Below are 24,279 nucleotides of genomic sequence, written 5' to 3'. Positions count from 1 at the left end.
GTTTCTATCTCTGGCACCCGACCCCGGGTGGAGTCTCCAAACCCAGCCGATCCCTGCGGTGCACTCCCACGCAGCTCCTCCGGGGGGAGGAAGGTGAGTCTCCCCGGATCTGCCGCTTGTTGGGTCCCTGCTGGAGGAGCAGTGGCCTGACTGTGCCGCGGATCACAGTTTATGGCAACCCCGAGCTGAGAGCCCGCGCCTGGGCTCCGCCTCTGCAGCCGGCTTCCCTGCTCCAATACCTGGGAGCTCTGCCACACTCAGGCACCCCCAGTCTTTCTGTGACCCGTGGGTCCTGAGACCACACTGTCCCGGAGGGTTCCACCCCCCGCTTAGCCACCAGAGTGACGTCCCTCAGCGGAGCAGACTTTTAAAAGTTCCGATTTTGTGCTCCGCGGCTCTATCACTTGCCAGAAGCGGCCGCCGGAGGCCCCTCCCCCGCCGTCTATCCTCCCGAATATCGCCTCGGATTCACTTCTCCACACGTCCTACCTTCCAGAAAGTGGTCGCTTTTCTGTTCAGAGAGTTGTTGCTATTCCTTTCTTCGATCTCCTGTTGGGTTTGTAGGTGTTCAGAATGGTTTGATCCCTGTCCAGCTGAATTCCTGAGAGGAGACGAAATCCAGGTCTCCTACTCCTCCGCCATCTTGCTCCGCCCCTATAAGACGTGAGTTTTTAAACAAAGGCTTAAGAAGAAGCTACATATAAATCACAGCATTACTAAGACTTGTATCGGTCACTATGGTAGGTAGCAGTGGCTTCCCATATTGGAGAGAAAAATCACTGCCAGAAGAACTAGTAATCTATTATTACCTGGTAGCCCACTGATAATTCTAACAGAAAGAAAAGTTGTATTAATTAACTCAATATCCCAGAGTTATGTTAACCCAAATCCAGTTGGACTTAAGAGTCCTCATGTTTTAGACTCCTTTCTGGCAGAGCTGACATTTTAATGTGTGGCTACAGGGGCTGGAAAATGTGTTCCCTATCTATGGTCTTATCTAGAAAAGCCTTAAGATGGCACCTCAGATTCTTGTGACAGGGGCACTGACTAGTCATCAAGACAATTTGGATATCATCTGAAATTGCCTCTCAGTCCCTTGGACAAATCTTATGATCTTTCTGCCTGTATTACCCAACTTACAAAATGAATATAACAGCAATAGCCCATGATAAATATCACTATGGTATATATTCAGTTCAATTTGGTAAACATTTGTTGAATACCCAGATGTCAGGCACTGAAAGACACGTACAAAGTTGAATTAGATACAGTCCCTGACCATAAAGAGTTTAAAATCCAGTAGGATAGACAAGAAATGTGTATAAATACTATTTGTAAAATGAGTTAGGTGCCAAAAGAGAAGTACCCCCCCAAAAAAAAAAATTTGTGTCAACACAAAGGAGTAAAAATTTACTTACATATGTGGGTATAAGAAAAGTTGCCATAGAGGATGTAACTGATATCCAAGCTCGGCACAGAGGGATAAATTAGACTATATAGTAAGGAAAAATAGATTGGGGGGCATTCAAAGAAAAAGTATAAACAGATAAGGCAGAAAGAGCAGAAAAGCAGTCCGTATTTGGGGAATGATGAGTAGTCAAGATTGGTTGGGGCATAAATTAAGTGAAGGTAGTGAGAAAGCAGGCAAGAATGAAAGTAGCAATGAGATCAGATCACAAGGGCTTTATTAAAGGCTATGGTAAGAAATTTGCACTTTATTCTGTAGGCAATAGGGACCTGGCCAAAGTCTTAAAGAAAGTAAGTTATAGCCCCTCATAGCTATTTAGCATAGATTCAAGCTGGGGGATAGTCCTTTGCAGTGGTATGGCCATACTGGTTGTTTATAGTAAGCACTCATTCTCATTGGCTACATTCACTAGATAATTTGCATATCATTCCTGGATTTAAAGAGAAGACCAAAAGCAGGGAAATCAAAGATGAAGCTATTACAATCATCTAGGCAAGGAATGCTTTGAGCTTTGAGCATATAAATTTCTCTTAATCCCAACCTCCTGGGATGCCTGGGTGGCTCAGTCAGTTAAGCGTCTGCCTTCGGCTCAGGCATCCCGGCATCCTGCAATTGAGTCCTGCGTTGGGCTCCTTGCTCAATGGGGAGCCTGCCGCTCCCCCTCCTTGTGCTCTCTCTCTCTCTGACAAATAAATAAAATCTTTAAAAAAAATAAAAATAAAATAAATCCCAACCTCCTAACCTGTAAAATAGGGAAGGTAATAGTACTACTAGCTCATAGTGTTACTGAGAATTCAACAACTGCCTGCACATAGTAAATATGCAGTAAATTATGTATTCATTTATTCATTCATTAATAAGGAGGAAAAACGCTCTGAAACATGGATATATAAGATATGGAATTTACTTAGTACTCAGGAAGAAGATATTATAATATACCTGCAAAGTAGTGAGCAAACAAATCTTACCCTACTTCTCCCACTCTGTAAATGAGATATCTTAGATGATCTCTCAGACTAAAGAAATAAACCTCTTACGAAATTAATTGCTCTCTTGACCTGAGAATGTGGTATTTAAAAATTCAGACATTCACGGCATTTATTTCATTTCCGGTAAAAGTGGAACGTCGATATGGGGAAGGGGTGGGAAAGGGAAAAATGAGGCAAGAGAATATGAAAGACTGGCTTATCTTTTGTACCCAATATAATGGGCAGTTGGAGCATTAGAAAGAGAACAATGACGAGAAATCAATCAGCATACATTTTTTAGTCCTGAGTTCTATTGACAGACCTTGGAGTAATGGACAATTCATTTGACCTCCAGGGCCCCAATTTTCTCATATATAAAATGAAAGGGTTGGACTAGATGACTTTGAAGGACCTGGGTGGCTCTAATATTTCATGACATCTTTAACATCCATAAATAATTTTTAGAGAAGCACTTCTCTAACCATGCCTTACGTTCTGTTTCTGCTTTATTCCTCGTAAGCCTTCCCTGAATCCAGTATGGCCATCCAGTGAGAAAGCTGACTTTCTTCAGTCTTTCTCAGTCTCAGACCCCTCAGGAGTTCCTGGCTCCATTCTTACTCCCTTACTCCCATTCTTACTCCTTGCCCCCTCCCTTCTTTTTTACCTAGCCTAGGGCTCCACTGCCTTTTTCTCTCTTCCCTTTCATCACACCATTAATTGGGCTGGATAAAGGCAAGCCAGCCCAGCAATTCCTCAAAGTTCCAGCCTGCTCTGGTCTCCCAAAGCAGGTAACTTGAGAGCCCCTTCTACATACTCTCCTTCTAGCCAGCCAGGTACACATAGACTTGGATAAAAGCCAATTCCCAAAGGGTTCAAAAAATCACTTCTTAGCTGGGTAAACCCTGACCATCTCCCTGTACCCACAGCCTTCAGTGGACTGCTTTGCTCCATCCAACATGGATAAATAACTTCACTGACTAGAGATAATGCAATATCATTTCTCCCCTTATCTATGTTGGGCTTCTCAATCTCTCTCTCACTCAGAATGAAAACCAGCTGCAGCCACTCACCCCTTGGCATTCACAGCTCAGCCCACCACACACCATAACCTGCAGAGGCAACCGCCAGCCGTGAGAGCATTTGTATGATTCCAGATCTAAGACAGTGTTGAAGTCACTACACAAACCAAACATTGTAAAGAGCAAGGGAGTCTATGTAAATACAGTGAGGAAAAGAAGCCATGGAGTGCAGCCAGAATAAGGGAGGGCCTGGACCAGGGGAGGTGTAGAAAATCATAGATAAGGTATACAGGTTTTATAGACAGCACACACAGCAGAAATGTCAAAGTGTAGAGACTTGGAGCTTGGCATATTTTGAGCTGCTAAAGCCTAAAGGGCAATTAGGCTATAATTTATATACTGTAATGCTTCAAATGCTCCTAAGCTGTAATAGAAACACAGCTCATTAAATATAGCCAATCTATCATCCCCTCAAGCACCTTGTAACTGTGCTGTGAGAAAACCAATCACCTTTACATTTTAATAAAAATATTATCTTGCCTGAGTACAGAGAAAGAGTGTAATTTATGGGATGAAAACCAAAAATTTTAAAGGGCAGGGTGAGAAATGGATACAGAACTTTCAACCAACAGACCTAGGGAGTTCATGGTCTTTCTTTTTAAAAACGTGTCAGCAAGTCTTTAGAAGCTGAATTTGGACCTTAAAATCAGGGGGATTATGTTGTCAGTTATTTTTAGATCAACAGTATAAGGTAAAATGGGTGAAAATTGTACTTCTTTTAGGGCTACTTAGCTAAGTCTGTTTTGTTTTTGTTTTTGTTTTTTTTAAAGATTTCATTTATTTGACAGAGAGCACAAGCAGAGGGAGAGAGAGGGAGAAGCAGGCTCCCTGCTGATCAAGGAGCCCAACGTGGGACTCGATCCCAGGACCCTGGGATCATGACCCGAGCCAAAGGCAGCTGCTTAACTGACTGAGCCCCCCAGGCATTCCTTTAGCTAAGTCTGTTAAATTCAGTCCACAGGCCTCCCTGTACAAATGTTTTAAACTTTTATTCAGCTAATACTTCTTCACTTCATCACAGAGAAAAAATAAGAAGTAAACATTGTTTATACACATAATTTTAAAATGTATACACTAAATCTCACTGTCCATCCTCAGCAGTAAGGCTGAAATAATCTTATCCAAAGAGAATTAAGTAGATTATTATTAACAATTGTATTGGTTTCTTAGGGCTGCTGAAACAAATTACCACAAACTGGGTGACTTAAAACAACAAGAAATGTATTCTTTCACAGTTCTGGGGACTGAAAATCTGCAATCAAGTATTGGTCAGGCCATACTCCCTCTGGAGGCTCCAGGGGAAAATCTGCTCTCTGCTTCTGCCAGTTTCTGGTGGCTGCTGGCATTCCTTGACTTGTGGCCACATCACTTCCATCTCTGCCTCTGTGGTCACACTGCCTTCTCTTCTGTCTGCCGGTCTCCCTCTGCCTCTCTTATAAGAATGTCTTTATGAGGACATCTGTTATTGAATTAGGGTCCACCCAAATAATCCAAGATAAACTTCCTTCTCAAAATCCTTAACTTAATCACATCTTTTGCCAGACAAGGTAATATTTACTCATTTATCATATATGGCAATATTCACAAGTTCCAGGGCACCCGGGGGGCTCAATCACTTAAGCGTCTGCACGTGGCTTGGGTCATGATCTTGGGGCCCTGGAATCGAGCCCCGCCTCAGGCTCTCCCTGCTCAGTGGCGAGTCTGCTTCTCCCTCTCCCTCTGTGAGCTCTCTTGCTCTTACTCTCTCTTAAATAACTAAATAAATAAATAAAAATCCTTAAAAAAAATATTCACAAGTTCCAGCAATTAGGACATGGACATATCTGGGGAGGCCACATTCAGCCTCATACAATAATCATGATTGTCATTGTAACAACTGAAAACTTTATAACAATGTTTGTTTATATAGTGCACTCAGCTACTCACATTAATACTCACAATAACTCTGTGGGAGGGTAGAGATCGAAAGAATTATGTAACCATCCATCCATCCATTCATTCGCTAAGCAATCATTACTGAGTAGCTACTCTTGGCACAGGCAAGAGCGAAAGAAAGAAAAGCACAATCCCTGTCCTTGGAAAGCACTCTAAAAGCTGTCCACAGTCATGTAGTGCCTTTAAAATAACTTTGAGACCAGAGTGCTACATGAGGTAGGACCAGTAAAAGCCAGCTGAGAGAGCATCCCATCAAAAAAACTTGCCTGAGTCTCCTCTGGGATTCCCACTTTGGCTTTACCCCCTGAACTTCAGATTTCTCCCTCTACAGTACTCAGTGCATCCTCACAACCTGCCCACTGTTGAATGTCCTGCCCAACTCACTGTCTAATAAAGGCTAAAGCTCAATCAGATGCTTTTATTACCAGCCCTGAATACTCTGCCAAATCCAGAACTAGAAAGCAATGGAAAATGGCTCTTGACCACACTAGTTCACTCTAGCTTGCGTGTCACTCCGAACATGGCAGACTGTCACAGTTTCAGACTCTACTCTGTGTTTGTTTGTGACCATTCTTTAAAGATTACTATTAAGTACAGATTAAGGCCCAAAGAAGGTGTTTTGAAAACAAAATAGAACACTGGGCAGTCCTTTATCTTTAAAACTTCTATAATCAGACTTTAACCTTGCAGTATTCATACAATGGACACCTTCTACCTGGAAGCTGAATGCCACCAACTTTCCAAATGTTCTTCAAATATAAATCATAAAGTGTCAGAACTGAAAGGAACCTTAGACATCATCTAATCCAACCTCCTCTTTTTACAGTTGAGTAAAATGGCCCCGAAGAAGTTAATGGCTTGCTGAAGCCACCAAGTGAAATTAGATGCAAAGCCTATCACAAGCTCCAGGGTCCCATGAAAAAAAAACAGCCCCTCCTTGGAGAGTCAGAAAAACCAGCAAGTTAATGGCCAGTATCTATTAAGATCTGGGAGAATATCTGTCATCCACAGAGGTAGACACAAAAATATGAGTGACTTTTACACTAATACACTTCAGAGAAATGACTATTGTACTTTATAATGAAAATATTGTTAAAATCACTTTGGTAACCCAGAAACCAAAATGATAACAATATAGAATGAGGTACCCTAAATATTTAAGGTTATTTTAATTACTTAGGAATAAGCTATTAAGCTATTTTGTACTTTAGAAGCACTTATTTTATATGTAAGAAAGTAAAAACTTTAATATATAAAGTTATCTCTTTTCTATTAAAATAGGTCCAAGAATCTCTGCTTAGCAAAATATTCCAGTAATGCTTTGCTTTTCAAGTTCACATAGAAGAACTAAAGTTACATTTCTTTCTTCAAGTATTCTGAAATTTAGACTTTATCATATCTCTGCCTCACAATATCCTAATGAGGAATATTTCATCTTATGCTGAGAATCAGTTACACTTCATATGTGTGAGAAATGTACCCTGCAGTTTTACAAAGCACTGTCAAATTCAGCATTTCACCCAATCATCATAGGAGGCCTGTGAGGTATAAAAGGGGAGGGTTTTGTCCACATTCACAAACTGAGGCTCAAAGAGGCCAAGTGACATGCCAAAGGTTATTACAGAGCTAAAAGGACAGGGGGGCAGCTGGAATTCAGGTCTTCCACTATTTGCACTAAATGATATAGCCTCTCAGGTAAAAATACACAAGGCACAAGAGATTATAAGAAGAGGTATTTTCTGGCTTAGCAAGCTTATGTTGAAAATATTTTACTCAAAACCAGTACAGTGGAAAATGTATCATCTTGGACTCTCAAGTAAACTTAACCATTTTCAATACCTGTTTGATAAACTTAAAGTCTTTTATCATTTCATTCCAAAGCAAATAGATGAAGTTTGGCGTGAAATGAGATGGATCATGGATGCTCTACAGTATGCAAGATACAAACAACCAGTTTGTGGCTTACCCATCACAAAGCTGATAGACCCTTCAGATGAGCAGAACCTCAAGAAGATCAACTCTACATCATCACATATAGACTGTCTTCCATCCCCATCCCCATCCCCAGAGATGCACAGAAGAAAGGCAGTGAGTGGTAAGCAATAAGATCTAAAGATCTATGTTTCAGTCACCAGATTCTTGGTCCTGTCTCCACTGATGAAGCTCTTCTATGCTGAGGCACTGTTCACAGCAAGCAAGAGGAAATAATGCATAATGGTAAGAGTCTAAAAGCATAGAGGGAATAAAATCAGAACAGCAGAGGGACAGGAAATTAGAGCAATAACCTGAGATCAACTCCATCTAGGATTGAAGAAGCTTTAGTCCAGTTCTAGCCTGAGTTTCCAAGATACAAAAGGACACAGAGCAATGACGGGGCTTCAGAAATGCAGAATGGGGACTGATGCAGTGCCAAGCGAGGGCCAAGTCAGCCAAGGGAATCTGACCAAAACCAAGTAAGGAAGGAGAACAGGCCCAGCCTCTAGTAAATAGAGACTGACAGGAAAGAGGCAGAAAGCAGATCCTAGCCTGGGTAAGAATTCAGGGCAAACTTCTCACCCAACATAGCACCACTGTCCTGGGGTGAAAAATGGGAAAGCAAGAAACCTTGGATAGGGGCGCCTGGGTGGCTCAGTCGTTAAGCGGCTGCCTTCGGCTCAGGTCATGATCCCAGGGTCCTGGGATCGAGCCCCACATCGGGCTCCCTGCTCGGCGGAGAGCCTGCTTCTCCCTCTCCCTCTGTCTGCTGCTCTGCCTACTTGTGCTCTCTCTGTGTTAAACAAATAAATAAAAATCTTTAAAAAAAAACCTTGGATAAACTAGCATCCTGATCCTGAGGCTAAATGAGTAGGTTGGCCTCATAATGGATACAACAAGCAGGAGACAACTTACAGATAAGCTGTGGAGATGCCCAGCACATCACCTCTACTCTTGGGAATTGAGTTTGAGTTTACATGGAAGTGCTAAGAACAAAAACATGGCTCGGTTAACACAGATTTCTACAAAGGACTTTTTGGCTTAGAAACAGAGAGAAAGCATACTACTCAAAGGCAATATAATGCTCTTGCCAAGGACATGTTGAGACTAGTGCCGTTTTCTAGCCAATTAAATTAACGGCATTCAAAGCATCTTTCTTGACTCTATAGCTTGTAAGAGCTCCAATTCTGTAGGCTTTACATTAATAATAATTAATATTTTTAAAAAACAGCTCTGAAATATGGGCTTGTCCCATAGGGGGCAGCATGGTGTAGCAGAAAGATGTTGGACTAAGAAATCAGAGACCTGGATTCAAATCACAGCTTTTGTTTTTGTTATTACTATTATTTAAATTCAGTTAGCCAACATATAGTACATCATTAGTTTCAGATGTAGTGTTCAATAATTCATCAGTTGCATATAACACCCAGTGCTCGTCATATCACATACCCTCCTTAATGCCCATCACCCAGTTAGCCCACACCCACACCCACCTCCCCTCCAGCAACCCTCAGTTTGTTTCCTATAGTAAAAAACAAAACAAAACAAAACCCACAAAAAAACAGAAAACAAAAAAAAAATCACAGCTTTCTTTTACTACTCATATGAGCTTGAACAGCTTACTATATTTGAGTCTCAGCTTCCATGTACAGAAAATAAAATTAATATCTACACCTTTAAAAGTTACTTGTGGTTAAGACAGTGTATGTCAGAGATACATGGCATATAATGGACAATAAATTGTAGGTATCATATTTAGTGTTATTACTCTTATAGAAAACTTTAGTGGGTGGCGCCTGGGTGGCTCAGTCAGTTAAATGTCTGCCTTTGGCTCAGGTCATAATCTCGGAGTCCTGGGATGGGGCCTCGCAACAGGCTCCCTGGAGCCTGCTAGCCTGCTTCTCCCTCTCCCTCTGCCCATCACCCGCTCCCCTACCCTCACCCCCACTCATGCTCTCTCTTTCTCTCTCTCTCAAATAAGTAAATAAAATCTTTTTTAAAAAGAAAAGAAAACTGTAGTGGAGATATGAACCTTTTCTGTAAGTAAGTTTATATATGCTCCTATATTTTACAAACCTCAATGTCTAAAAACCAACACTTGGCAAATGGAAGAACTTGAGAGACAGCTAATTTACATTACTATTCTATGACCTACCAAACACTTTTTTTAAAGAATCCTTTGAGTAGAATTTCTCAAGTGTATTTTTGTAGATTCCCACTGAGCTGGGCATTCGAATAAAATACCATCCCTGCCATGACACAAAATGTCATGGTAATTACATATGTGCTACGATGAGGATATGTATATGGTGCTAATGGAGTCTTCTGGATGTTTAACCATAGGTTCGTAAGATCAAAGAGAGCTTCCTGGAGGGGGTGACAAAGTACTAAAGAATAAGCAGGAGTTGAACCAAAAAAAGAGGAAAGGGGAGAGTATTATAGGCAAAGGAAGCAAAGTGTGCAACTGTATTGTAGTTCAGGGAACTGTAAGCAGTCTGGTTGAACTCAGGATCCAAAGACACTAGTCAGCCTTTTTCTTTTCATTAAAATATATATATATATTTATTGGTTATCCACTGTGTTCCAGGTACTCCTTGAAGTAACAGGGATATAGTGATAAAACAAAATTTCCACTTCCATAGAGCTTACATTCTAGAAAAAGTAACAATGAAAACATAAACAAGATAATTTCATATAGTGAAAATTCCAACGTATATTACAAAACAGGAATCAAGATGAGCGGGGAGAATGCTGAATTCACTAGGATGATCAGCAGAGACCTATCTATGAAGGTTACATTTGAACCAACCACAGAAAAAGGAGCCAGTAATGCAAAGATCTGGAGTTGGAATATTCCAGGCAATAAAACAGCAATAGGCCCTGAAGTGGGTGAGGGATGAAAAGAAAGCCAAAGTCATTGGAGCAGAGCGAATAAAGGGGCTAGTGGTGAGAGAGAGGGTAGAGAGAAAGGCAGGGGCTAGATCAGGCAGGGCCAAGGTAAGTAGTTTGGATTTTATTCTACTTGTGATGGAAAGCTATTGGAAACTTTTAAGCAAGGACTGGTATGATCTGAATTACTCTTTAAAATCAAATCTGGCTGTTGTATGAAGAGACCACCGTGGGACAATATTGGAAGCAGGGAGATCAACTATGAAGCTAGTAACAGAGGGATACCAAGTTTTCTGGCTTAAGTGTCTTTGAATATCATGATGCCATTTACCAAAAAAAGGTTAGACCAGAGGAGAAACAAGCTTGGGTGGTTGGGCATGTTGAATTTAAATTAGTTTAGGACATTCCACACAAAAAGAAACATTCAAGAGAGAAAAAGGATTATGGGGTATGGAGCTCAGGAAACAAAACTGGACTAATAATACGGATTTAAGAATTACTGATGTATGAATGATATAGCTCCAAATATGCTTGGGATTCCCTAGAGAGAGAAGTTAGAGTAAGGAGAGGAGAGTCTGGAAAGATCCCTGTGGAATGGACAGCAAGACTTCTTAGACCAAGAAACAACAATCAGAAGGAGAAGATAAAAAACAAGAGAATAGTGTCACAGAAATTAAAGCAGGTCAAACGATGGTGAGAAGTTAAATAAAACTGAAAAGTTTCTATTGGGTTTTTTGTTTGTTTTCTTTTCAACAAGGAAGTCATCTGTAATCTGGATGATAGCAGTTTGTGAAGGGAAGGAGATAGAAACCAAACAGAAGTAGATCAGGGAGTAAATGGGAGGTAAAGGAAGGGAACTGGTAAGGATACACTCTTCAGAATCTTGGCTGTGAAAGAGAAGAATGAGGGAGGGCAGTAGCTAGAGAGGTCTAGGGTTGAAAGGGCATTTTTTTTAAAAGCAGGATAGATATTCCCTCTGTTGTTCCGCAATTTACATAAGTCTACAACCAACTCTTCAATTCTCCTTCCCCCTTCGTAGCCCTTAACTGCCCTCTCTGCTCGCAGAACTTTCCCAGCATTTAATGTTCTCTTGGCCACAGGGTCCTAAGGAGGTCCCCTTGGCTGTATGAGGGTGGCCTCTCCTGTGCCACAGAAGTGCCAGACTCTCATACTGGCCAGATGATGGGTTACACACACTCTCTACTGAGAGGATCTGGCCAATTACGTTTGGATTTTATTATTAATCTAAATGTGAGCGATCATCATTCTGTTCCTTAAAATATAACTCTCTCTTGGGTCCATTTATTTCTCTGAAGCCAAGATTCCATGGGCTGTGAAACACAAAGACGGTTAGGGAAGCAAATGAAAAACGGAACCCAGTGACAGGGAAACTGGGTAGAAACATTTAGTGGTCTGACCCCCTCACAAAAGCAAAAGCATTTCAGAGCAATGAAATCTGCTCCTGCATACGCTCTCCTCTGCACTAGTGTGGCCACTTTTATTTGGAAACCATTTATGAAGAGGAAAAAAAACCAGTTTAGAGGAACATCCCTAGTGAGTTGCTCATAGAGCAGAGTTTGCAATACAATTCCATTCTGTGTGGGTAGGGTTCACCTAACTTCTGAGGAGCCTATCACAAAACTGCCAGCCCAAGATTCTGTTTTAAGGCTGTTGAGTACCTTGGATTTGTCTGTGTGGGTCTACATGTGTTGAGGGGCAGGGGAGGAGGAGTGGAACTCTTTAACTTAACTTCCCATTTCCGTGTGGTTTTCAAACACAAAGTAGAACTCCTCTGAGTCAATTAAAATTAAGCATCTCCCAAGGACCCAAGGGGGAAAGTTGGCTCCTAGAAAAGGCAACTCAAGGCATGGGGTGGAACGATTTGGTCCATCGCATGGGTATTTTCTCTCCCACTCCTTTTCTGTGGGGTAGTGGTCACAGGCAGCAGCAATTTTGTTTTCCGATACTGCTATTTCTCCTAGTGACGCATGGGTGAGGCAACGGGGGGGGGGGGGGGGGGGGGGGGTGTTTTTTATCTAGGGTCCGGCTTGTTTCCTTCAGATGCATCTGAATATTATCCTGATCTTCCAAATGTAAATCTTCCTGGTAACCTCTTCCCAGATGATGTTAAAAACACTATAGTATAAAATAAACAGTTCAAAAAAAAAAAAATCAACAGGAATCTGAAGATGTTATTTCTCTTGGGAAATCAGAAGGTGAACAAACCCCTGAGGTTCTACCCAAGGCCTGATGAGAGATTTAATTCTTCATTTATAAATTATTTAAATTCTACTTAAACACACTGGAAATAGAGTGAGTGAAGCACACAAAAAATACAAATTTGGACAGTGGTACATTAAAAAGGCGAAGATAGATTTTTTTAGGGCAAATACTGCTTATTATTGCTGTCTTTCTGTCCTGCCATGCCCCCTGCCTTTAAGAGAAAATCAATAGCTTTAAATCAATTATTCTTTTCTGAAATGTCACCTCCACATAACGCCCTCAAAATCCACATCAACTCTACTCAGCTGTTGTTGGCCTGATCCACAGAGACCAGGAGTTGCAACACCCATTACAATAGCAAGAAAGCCAAGCTTCCTAAGCCAGCACTAATACTATGGGCAGAACTTTCATCAAACAGCTCCTGGGTCAGTCAGAGGGGAAACGCAAGGCTCTACCAATGCTAGCCTGCCCAGTGGGCCTTCTAAGGGAAATTGAGGAGCACAACCAGGTTTATTAAAATAACAACTAGGCAAGGTGCCACCATGCTTAATGGAGCATATGGCCTGGATCTGGGGATGGAAGCTGCACTTCGCATTCTTTTCCAGGAAGGGAGGGAGTGGCAGCGGCCTCAGTCCCTGGAAACTCCTCAGTGCCCTGGCTGGCATCCTGGAGATTTTCCCAGCTTGTTCTGGGAGGGGTATCCCACTCTAAGCAATAGGTTCCACTAAGTCTTATAATAAATAATACAACCACCATGGAAGTCAAATATTTAGATTCCCACTAGAACAGTGTTTCCCAACTGTGGGTCCATGAACCTACAAGATAATATTTACCCCTCCATACCCACGCCCATTTGCCTGTCCTTGGGTTATGACAGTTATAACCAGCTCTTCTTTTAATTTATCTCCTACCTCCCTTGGTCTTAGGAGCTATGGTAAAGAAGGTATATCATTTACTAATTCACTGTTAAATCTAGGCTGGGAAATACAGACTGAACTAGATCATCACCAGCACAAGACGCCATGCAAGAGATGATTATTCTCCTTTCTTATCAACAGTATTCTGACAGCAAAATCTTGAAGTTTATCTGATTACTGGTTTGTATTTTAATGAGTCACCTCGCAGTACATTTTCTAGTTACTCTCTAAATATTTAAGGGTAGAATGGCACTTGAAATATTTCTAACAACCTGATTTAATCACCACAGCACCTATGGAGACAGGCATCTTAATTACCTACATGCCATAGAGGAAGAAAGGTTCAGAGGTGCAAAGTGATTTGCTCAAGATCATATACACAGTAAGAAGCAAGAGAGGACTTCAGCCCAGGTTTATTTGATTTTAAGACAGTTGTTCTTTCGCCTACAATTAGGCTGATTCTTAAGTCAAGCATCACCAAATATAAAGCAAAATGATTTAGGTGATTGTTTTCAGGAATTTCTATGGCAGATTAAGGAAATTAGCTCCTTCCGGGCTGCTCTCAGTATTGTTTTTAAGAGGCAATCAAATCTCACAACTCTTTACGCTCCCAGATTTCAGTATTTGTTTTAGTTTCAATCAATTCAACATACTTTACTGAGAGCTTTGTATGCACCAGAGAAACAGCACAAGAGGCTAATAACACAATGATTAAGTCGCAGTCTTGTTAGGAGATCCTTATGGTCTACTATCCATGTTCAGATTAGATGATCTGGGAAACAGAAGATTCTGCATGCCCCTTTGCTTGACTCCTTCACTGATCGATTCCTTCTCTGACTGACTTCTTCAACATTTACTGGGCAGAGATAAACAAGACATAGTGCATGCCCTCTGGAGTTCATGGTTCAATAATGGAGATAAACATGCAAATGAATAGCTTATAATAAACCTCAATAAATGCAATAACAGAGATATAAATAAAATGCCGTAAGAGGCAAGAGAACTAAGCAACTAACTGTATCTGGGGAAATCAGCACAGGTACTTCCTGGGAGTCTTAAAATGTGATTCCCCATTGAAAATCAGAAGGTCAGACATTTGAGGCACACCTTCATATACTCCCTAGGCCCCTGAAAACAATAAATGCTCACTATTTGTATGCTGAGAGGTCCAAGTGCAAACTGCTCTTGCAGAGTGCTTGACCTGACTGTGGGCTGGAAAGAGGAAGAAAGTGTCACAAACTCCTCAGCAGTTGCTTGTAGTTACAGTCATTTTTACTATCAGACTTCTAGTGGATTGAATGGCGACCCGAAAATGATATGTCCGTGTCCTAATCCCCATAACCTGTGAATGTGACCTTATTTGCAGACGTAATTAAGGATCTCATGACGAGATCATCCTGGATTATCAGGGTGACCCCTAAATCCAATGACAAGTGTCCTTATCAGAGACAGAAGAGTCCATGTGAAGACAGAAGCAGATAGTGGCAATGCCAACAGCCACCAGAAGCTGGAGGTGGCAAGAAAGTACTCTTCCCCAGAGTCTCCAGAGGGAGTGCAGCCCTATGACACCTCGATTCCAGGCTTCTGGCTTCCAGAGCCGTGAGAGAATACATTTCTATAGTTTTAAGCCACCCAGTATGTGGTGGTTTGCTGTAGCAGCCATAGGAAACGAATACAAAACCTAACCTGTTTCTCTAGCAGCAGCAACATCAAGAAGCGCTTACTAAGCGTTTAATTAATACAACTCTGTGTGGGTCCCACACAAAGTAGATTAGATGAACTAGGTCCCAGCCCTCAGGAACCTTCCATGGAAAGCCATGAAAATGCTAAAGTGAATAGCAGTATGGCAGGTCTTTGGGGTGAGACAAATCTGCATGTGAGCTCCTATCCTGCTACTTATCAGCTATGTATGAATTAGAAAATTTAATAAGCCTAAGATTTAATACTCTTATCTGCACAATGGGAACTGTTTTAAGCATTAAATAGGATAAAGGACCTAGACTACTTAGCATAATGGCTGGCCCACAGTAAGCACTAAGAAAATGCCAGGTATTGTTATTACTAGTGTGGACACGAATGCATGTGGACAGCTGAATAGACAACACTGATCAGATAGAGAAGCTCAACTAAAGTCAATTCTTTGGATCTTACTTCCAGCCCAATTTCAAATCTTCAGTTAACCTCTCTTCCTCATCACATTGACACCTGTTGCTGCCATCATCAAAAACAACCCATAGTTCTGAGACCCTGTTACTTGCATTGCCCAGTTTTTCTCACAAAAGATGAGGAAAAGTGCTGTCTAAAACTTGTTTTAAGATTATTAAAGTCCTTCAGCCCAAGCCTTTATCCAATTCTCTTCTTCAAACATGAAAATCTCTTTATATCTATCTTCTTCCCTACCTCATGCCCTTCTGATCTTTTTCACTAAAAACCAATGCCAGCACTGGTCACAAGTGATCACCCCTTCCTGTTATGTCCATCAGCCTACCCCTCTTAGATCTTCAACAGTTCCATCTCCGGTAGTGCCTTCTTCTCTACCCACAAACATCTTCCCTCAGCCTTGCAACCCACCAGGCTCTCATTCCATCTCCTCCAGGATATCTTGGCCAACCCCTCAAGCTCAGTCTGTCCCAAATTAAATTTACCACCTCTTCCACTGCCCAATCCAGCCCCAATCCACTGCCTAACCCTGCTGCATTTAACCCCTCCAGTTTAATGCAGATACCACCATTCAGACACTAAGCCCTGAAACCCGCTAGGCACTTCAGGGCTTGACACTCACTTCTCCAAGTTGTCTGGGACACTCTTCCCTCAAACTTTCACATAGCTGGTTCCTTCTGATCCTCAAAGTCTCACCTAGACTCGCTTCTCTACAGGGATTCCTCCCCTGGCTACATTAGCAAAAGAACCTTCGTCCCAAGTCACTCTCTACCTGAAACCCAGTTTCATTTTCTTCATAGAACTTTGCACTATCTGAAATTAATCTTTTGTATTTTTTGACTTATTTATTTTAATCCACTCTCTATGAGCTGCTTAAAAGCAGATACCCTATCTGCCTAGCACAAAACAGGTGCTTAGTAAACATCGTTGAATGAGTAACTTTCCCGGATTTCTGTTTTCCTCCACATAACCACGGCTCTTGCACGGCCCTACAACCTGAAAAAGATAAATATTTAAAAGAAACACAGCCTGGACCTCAGCCTCCTGGTTGGCCTCCCTGCTGTCTGTTTCCTCCTCATCCAGTTCATCTTACATCCTACCTGCTACAGAATTATCCTAAATCACAGCTCTCAACTCGTCAATTACTTTTTCAAAATTCTTCAGTAGCTACCCATTGGGTACAAAATTAGGTACAAACTCTTTATCCAGGATTCACTACTCTCTTCTGGCTCTGCCCTACCTTTTAAAAAATTAAATTCCCTTTTTAACAAACATTTATTTTGAAATAATTAGAGAAACAGTAAGTTGCAAAGAAATGTACAGGAATTCCCATGTACCCTTCCCCCAACCTCCCCAACGTCAACAACTTACACAGCTCTTATACAATATCACAGCCGAGAAGCTGGTACAATCCACAGAGCTTATCCAGATTTCACTAGTTATGAATACACTTGTGTGTGCATGTGTGTATGCGTGTGCATGCACATGCACACAAGCACTCAGGCTCACTTGTATAGCTCTATGCAGTTGTATCATATGGTGTAGCCTTGGGTAATCACCCCCATTACCAAAATACTCAACTGTACCATCACCACAAAACTCCCTCTGTTCCCCCTTTATTGCCTTACTCATCCTGCCCATCTCTACCCTTGCTCCTACTATCTATTCTTCATCTCTGTAATTATGTCATGAATGTTACGTAAATGGAATTCTTTATTTTTATTGATAAGTAGTACTCCATAGTATGGATATAACACAGCTTGTTTAACAATTCATCCACTGAAGGACATTTGGGTAGCTTCTGGTTTGTGGCTAATACTAATAAAATTGCTATGAACATTCATGCACAAGTCCTGCATGAAAATAGCCTTAATTTTCCTAGGATAAATTCTTTAAATTTAGAGTGCAATCACTGGCATCTTACTTTTGTAGCCTCATTTTCCCAAAATTCCTTTCCTGGTCCCATATTACAGTCAAATAGGACTACTTGTACTGTTTCTTCTTTATTTAACCTTTATTTAATTTCTAATCCTCTTATCATTTATTTATATCATTTATATCAATTATTAATAGCTGCCTAAAACAGTTTTTGAAAGTGGATGAAGAAATAAAATAATTTAGACAGAGAATAGAGATGAATGAGGGAATAAATAAGTAAGAGATGATAGAGTATCTTATCAATTCTGCCCCAATGAAATGTGATCTCTTTCCTATAAACCTGCATCATATTTGCTAAACTCCTCTTACAAAATGTCTGTTCTTCTAGTCTCATAGATGCACACATGCCCTATCGTTCCATTAGAACAGTAAACTCCCTGGAGACAGATCATTTCTTATTAATTTTATATTTACTTGGGCATCAAGTACAGTGCTTCGTTAGGAGCAGGAGCTCAAGCAAAACAGAATCTGCATTGTTGAATGAATGGATGAATTAAATATATTTGCCCTAAGAGGGCTCTGATCTAACCAGGAATCCAGGATGTTATATTTGCATTAAAAAAGACAACTAATAATGTAAGTCTATACAGGCTAAGTGCCAAAGGATAATAGAAGCAAGAAGTGTTAGAGAAATGCAGACAAGTGAGAAATTTTTTCTGGGATAGTTGGGGAATGTTTCTTAAAGAAGGTTGTGTTTGGGGGAAACCTTGAATAGAAGAGTAGACCTCAGAAAAGTAGAAAAGGCAGTCCTTTTCAGTAAACATTATTTAAAGAACAATATATGGGTTGATCTCATTCTTTGTAGCTGCTGGACAATATTCCATAACACAGATGTGCCCAAATTTTTAAACCATCCTCCTAATAATAGACATTCAGATGTGCACGAGTTAGGATTAAGTTTGCATCCATGTCACAGAAAACCCAAATAAGAGTGTCATGAACACAAGATACCTTCTCTCGTGTGAAAGCAGCCCAGAGGCAGACAATTCATTGTTGGTATGTGGACTCCATGGTCCTCAGACTCCACGCTCCATTTTTCAGCTCCAACACCCTAGCATATGGCTTTTTTTCCAAGGTTGCCTCATGTGCCTAGCCAACACATCTTGTTAAAGGCAACTGAAAGGGAAGAGAAAAAAACAAAGTGGCCTGCCTCCAAGATAAGCCAGCTCCCCTTATGTAGCCTTCCAGAAGTTTCATATAGTACTTTCAGTTCTAACTCATTGGCCAGAACTTAGTTATATGGCCATATCTAGCTGCAAGGGAAGCTGAAAAAATCCTTTACAGGAGTGCATTGCTGTCTCAAAGAAAATTTAAGATTTGTAACCAAAAAAGGATAATAAATACTGGGTAGCAGCCAGCAGTGAGAGAACAAACCTGAAATCTTGCCCTGCCAATGAGTAAGTGCACACATCATCTTCCATAGTCAGGAAAAAGATTAAGAAAAGAAGCACTTCACGCCCTGACCCTGAAATAAACAAACAAGCAAAAAAAAAAGATTACATCTGGTTCTACTTCCTAAAATAGAAGAAACCTTAATCCTGTTTGTGTAAAATTACTAACTCCCTAACAAAACAAAAATTTTCGCTGAAGTCTACAATATTCTTATGATAATCATGTCTGATTTTCCACCATGAACGATGTAACTATAACCTTGTAATCCTGTGGGTTTTTACTTTAAATACCTGTTGTATTTTTCAATCAGCAAGCCAGTCCTGAATTTGGACTCCCTTGCAGAACTTCACAAGTAAGCTATTTTTTCTTTTCTCCAGTGATTTTTCTTTTCTTAATAATTTGGTGCCTCTAAGTCTTCCTTTCACACAGTCTCAGCCACAAGATTCTTTCTCATTTTCGCTATTATAAATCACACTGTGGTAAACAATTTGTAAATGCTTCCATGTACACAGAGTGACAATTTCTCAAACACCGATATCTATAAAAGGACTTGCTGGGACAAACGATATGTGCATTTTTAATATAGTCTACCAAAACACTATCTGAAGAGCTGTGCTAGTTTATATTCCCAGCTTCATTCTATGAGTGTCCCTGATTCCCCACACATCACCAACACTTATTTTTAGCCATTCTGATGGGCAAAAACATGTCTTGTTGTTTCAACTTGCATTTCCCTAATTACCACCTAATAAGTAATTGTAGTCTGTCTAAGCTGAACATCTTTATTGTGTTTATTGGCCATTTGTATTAATTATTCTTTGAAAAACTGATTATCATCTGCCCATTTAGCTTGTCTTCTTATGGATTTATAGAAGTTATTTATATATTCTGGTTATTAATCTTTTGTAGTACATAGTATTACTGTTTTCTTCCAATCTATCACTTACCTTTTTACTTTGTTTATAGTATCATTTGGTTTACAAAGTATTAAACTGTGATGCAGTCAAATTTGTCACTTCTCTGACTTCTAGGATTTTGTCTTGCTTACAAAGACTGTGCCACCCTAAAATTACAAGCACATTGTCTTCTGTTACTTGTAGGGCTTGCCTGTCACATTTAAGCTACACAATATTTATATAAAGATAAATAATAATCCTACCATGAGGTAGGATTTTCTCTAATTATTTTGCTAAAGGGATAACCAATTGTCCCAACACCATATCCTGAATAATCTCTTCACTCCCCTATTTTGAAATGTTATCTTTACCATATGTTATCACACAGAATTACCACTATTTGTAGACTTGACTTTTCTGTTCTACAGATCCATCTGTCCATTTGTACACCAATACTATAAAGTTTTAGTTATCAAATCTCCGTAGTATTTTTTGGAGGCGCCCGGGTAGCTCACTCGCTTAAGCATCTGCCTTCCGCTCAGGTTATAGTCTCAGGGTCCTGGGATTAAGCCCCACACTGGGCTCCCTGCTTAGTGAAGAGCCTGCTTCTCCCTCTCCCTCTGCCCCTCCCCCTGCTTGTTCTCTCTCTCCCCACCTCTCTGTCAAATAAATAAATAAAATCTTTTTTAAAAAACTGTAGTATTTTTTGATATCTGGTAAATCAGGCTCCTCCCTATTGTATCTTTAAAAAAAAAAAAGTTGGCTGTTCTCATAAATTTTCTCTTCCAGATGACTTTAAACATAAGTTTACTAAATTCCACTTAAAAATCCTACGGAGATTTTTTTTTTTTAATTGAGATTGCCTGATTTGTAGATTAGCAATTTTTCATTTTCTTTTTTATTTATTTCATTTATTTGAGAGAGTGAGAGAGAGAGCATGAGCCGGAGGAGCAGAGGGAGAGAGACTCTGGAGCAAACTTAGTGCTGAGCACGGACTCCTACACTGGGCTCCATCTCACAAACCCAGTATCACGGCCTCAGTTGAAACCAAGAGTCGACCTCTTAAACGACTGTGCCACCCAGGCGCCCCCAGCAATTTTTCTTTTTAAGAGCACTCGCATGTTTTCAAATAAATACATGCTTTCAAAATTAGCATATATTTACCAAGTACCTACCTTGGGCTGAGTTCTGTGGGAAATTCAAAGGATTTTTAAGACAGTCCTTGACCCACGGAAATGCACAACCTGACTGAGAGGGAGAAAAAGATAAACAACTAGTGCATTAAATGACAAATATCTATAGAACTAAACTTGTGGCTCATTTATGCTCACTATAATATGCACTTTGAGGCTTATTTTTGCCTCTCATCTTACTTGTTTTTGTTTTTTCTTTGGCCTTACTTTTGCTTTTTTTTTTTTCTTTTTAAACACCTGACAACTGGGGTAAATGTTTATAAACATAATCAATTTCTATTTTACAGTCATCCTAGGTAAGAAGTTCTACTATCATCCCCAGTTTACAGATAAGAAAACTAAAGCTCAAAGAACTTAAGTAACTCTCCCAAGATCACAGAACAAGTAGGTGGAGGATAGCTATAGGCTCTGAAACCCAGTTAACCTGACTTCAGTCCCCATAGTGACACCTCTTCTTCCCTCCCACTTTTAAGTTCTTGCTACTTTACTGAATGCAAAAATCATCTCTGAAATAAGGATAGGAAATGAATAAATGAATAACATTCAGCTTTCTTTCCTGTTTCATCCTCTCTACACATGCCCAGCCAATAATAAAAGTGCACATGGGGAATGAGGACACATTCCCCTCTGCCATTGTCCAGGTTGGACCTGTCTAAGTCCCTCTCCTTCCTTTCCCTTAAGCTAAGCACAGGGCCCACTACATAATTTACAGGACCCTGTGCAAAACCAAAACATGGGGCCCCTTGTTCAAAAATGATGACTACCGTCAAGAGGTACAGAGACCGTCAAATGAAGCGCAGGGCCCTTCTAGGCAGAAGGGTGGGGAGAGCTCAACCACACGGATCTTACCTCCATGAAGCAGGCCCCAGCTAAGAGTTTCTCTCTTCTCTTTTAAATTTTTTTATTCTTATGTTAATCACCATACATTACATCATTAGTTTTAGATGAAGTGTTCCATGATTCATTGTTTGTGCATAACACCCAGTGCTCCATGCAGAACGTGCCCTCCTCAATACCCACCACCAGGCTAACCCATCCTCCCACCCCCCTCCCCTCTAGAACCCTCAGTTTGTTTTTCAGAGTCCATCGTCTCTCACGGTTCGTCTACCCCCCGATTTCCCCCCCTTCATTTTTCCCCTTCTGCTACCTTCTTCTTCTTTTTTTTTTTTTCTTAACATATATTGCATTATTTGTTTCAGAGGTACAGATCTGTGATTCAACAGTCTTGCACAATTCACAGCGCTTACCAGAGCACATACCCTCCCCAGTGTCTATCACCCAGTCACCCCCTCCCTCCCACCCCACCCCCCACTCCAGCAACCCTCAGTTTGTTTTCTGCGATTAAGAATTCCTCATATCAGTGAGGTCATATGATACATGTCTTTCTCTGTTTGACTTACTTCGCTCAACATAATACCCTCCAGTTCCATCCACGTCGTTGCAAATGGCAAGATCTCATTCCTTTTGATGGCTGCATAATATTCCATTGTATATATATACCACCTCTTCTTTATCCATTCATCTGTCGATAGACATCTTGGCTCTTTCCACAGTTTGGCTATTGTGGACATTGCTGCTATAAACATCGGGGTGCACATACCCTTTCTGATCCCTACTTTTGTATCTTTGGGGTAAATATCCAGTAGTGCAATTGCTGGATCATATGGTAGCTCTATTTTCAACTTTTTGGAGTTTCTCTCTTTTCTAACCTGGGTCTCTGGCTTTGCAGAATCACAGCCCTGCTCTGATGAAGAAGGCTGCTCAGAAGTCTTCCTTCCCACCGACAGCGACTATGACTCCAGTGATGCTCTGAGCCCCCGAGACCTGGATCTGGTGTACCTGTCATCACACGACATCGCCCAGCAAGCGCTAAGTGGCCTAAGTGGCAGCGCCCCCGACGTCCTGCAGGTGCATGACATGAAGAGTCCTCTGGGGCCGGGCCAGGACCCCCGGGGCCGAGTCCCGGGGCCAGATCCTGACCACTCGTGCGCCGAGGTCCTCCACAGCCTGACACTCACCGGCTTCGCATCCAAGAACCACGCCAAGATGGCGCCGGGAGCGTGGCCGCCGCTGGGCTTCCTGGGAAAGCGGAAGCCAGCCAAGCACCAGCACTACGGCGGCTTCAGCCGCCACCACCGCTGGCTGCGCATGCACAGCCAGACGCAGTCGCTGTCGCTGTCGCTGTCTGAGGGCGTTTACACGCAGCACCCGTCCGGGGCCTGCGGCCTGGCCCAGGAGCCCGCGGAGACCGAGCGGCTGGGCCCAACCCCCGATGGGCCCCGGAGCCTGGTTCTAGCCCACACCACGAGCCTCCCTGAGGAGGCGAAGAGCTGCCTCCAGGACCCGGGGCCTGCGGTACGCCGCATCTACGTGGAGCCCTACTCCGCGGCCCTGGTGGACGCAAAGCCCTGGGCTGCCTCGAGCCCGCCCCCCGGAGACCACTCTGGCCTGCCCAGCCCCACAGGCCCGGGGATGAGCCCCGAGGGTCCGACCACCTCTCCGGTGTCAGAAATACTCAGCAGCATGCTTTAGGGAGAGTTCCTGTTTCTCCGCACGTCCTTGCATTTTCCATCACCCTCCAGCCCGCCCCCACTGTGTCCCCATCCCTTTTCAAGTGGTTTGAATGTTAAAACTCCAAAAGTTACAGGTTCAAGGCCCTCTTTTCTAGAAAAGAGTTGGGTGGAGGTGAGAGTTGCCAGTGTTGTTCCCATTTCAGGGCATAGAAGAGCTTTTGTGTCAACATGGAGTCCTAGACACAACGGTGTAAACATGCCGACCTGCTGGGGGGCACCCGTGCCTGAGGCAGGGCTACCTGAAGAGCCACCCTCAGTTCTGCAGCTGGCTCTGTAATCTGACCTTTGGGTTTAGGGCTTTTTCATGAATTTGTGATTGATGGGGAGGAGTTTTAGAGATGAAAATAAGATTAGCATTGTTTTTCCTTCCATTGCAAACCTTTATAAGAGTTTAAGGGAAAAAAAAAAAAAAAAGAAGAAGAAGAAGAAGGTAGCGGGAGGGGAAGAATGAAGCGGGGGAAATCGGAGGGGTAGACGAACCATGAGAGACGATGGACTCTGGAAAACAAACTGAGGGTTCTAGAGGGGAGGGGGAGGGAGGATGGGTTAGCCTGGTGATGGGTATTGAGGAGGGCACGTTCTGCATGGAGCACTGGGTGTTATGCACAAACAATGAATCATGGAACACTTCATCTAAAACTAATGATGTAATGTATGGGGATTAACATAAGAAT

The 24,279-nt window shown here is 41.7% G+C and overlaps 1 protein-coding gene across 1 annotated transcript in view; it reads left to right on the top strand.

The window, feature by feature from the left end:
* Positions 1 to 23,564, top strand: part of ANKFN1 (ankyrin repeat and fibronectin type III domain containing 1) — a 178,177-nt gene extending 154,613 nt beyond the window's left edge. The window contains exons 16-17 of the mRNA XM_044921728.1: positions 7,332 to 7,545; positions 22,762 to 23,564. Coding sequence (XP_044777663.1) covers positions 7,332 to 7,545; positions 22,762 to 23,564 — 1,017 coding nt within the window. The remainder of the gene's footprint in view (positions 1 to 7,331; positions 7,546 to 22,761) is intronic.
* Positions 23,565 to 24,279: the final 715 nt, after the last annotated feature.

This window comes from Neomonachus schauinslandi, chromosome 15 (assembly GCF_002201575.2).
Source record: "Neomonachus schauinslandi chromosome 15, ASM220157v2, whole genome shotgun sequence".
Taxonomy (NCBI): domain Eukaryota; kingdom Metazoa; phylum Chordata; class Mammalia; order Carnivora; family Phocidae; genus Neomonachus; species Neomonachus schauinslandi.
The sequence above is the reverse complement of the archived record's forward strand: the minus strand, read 5'-3'. Positions and strand labels throughout refer to the sequence as shown.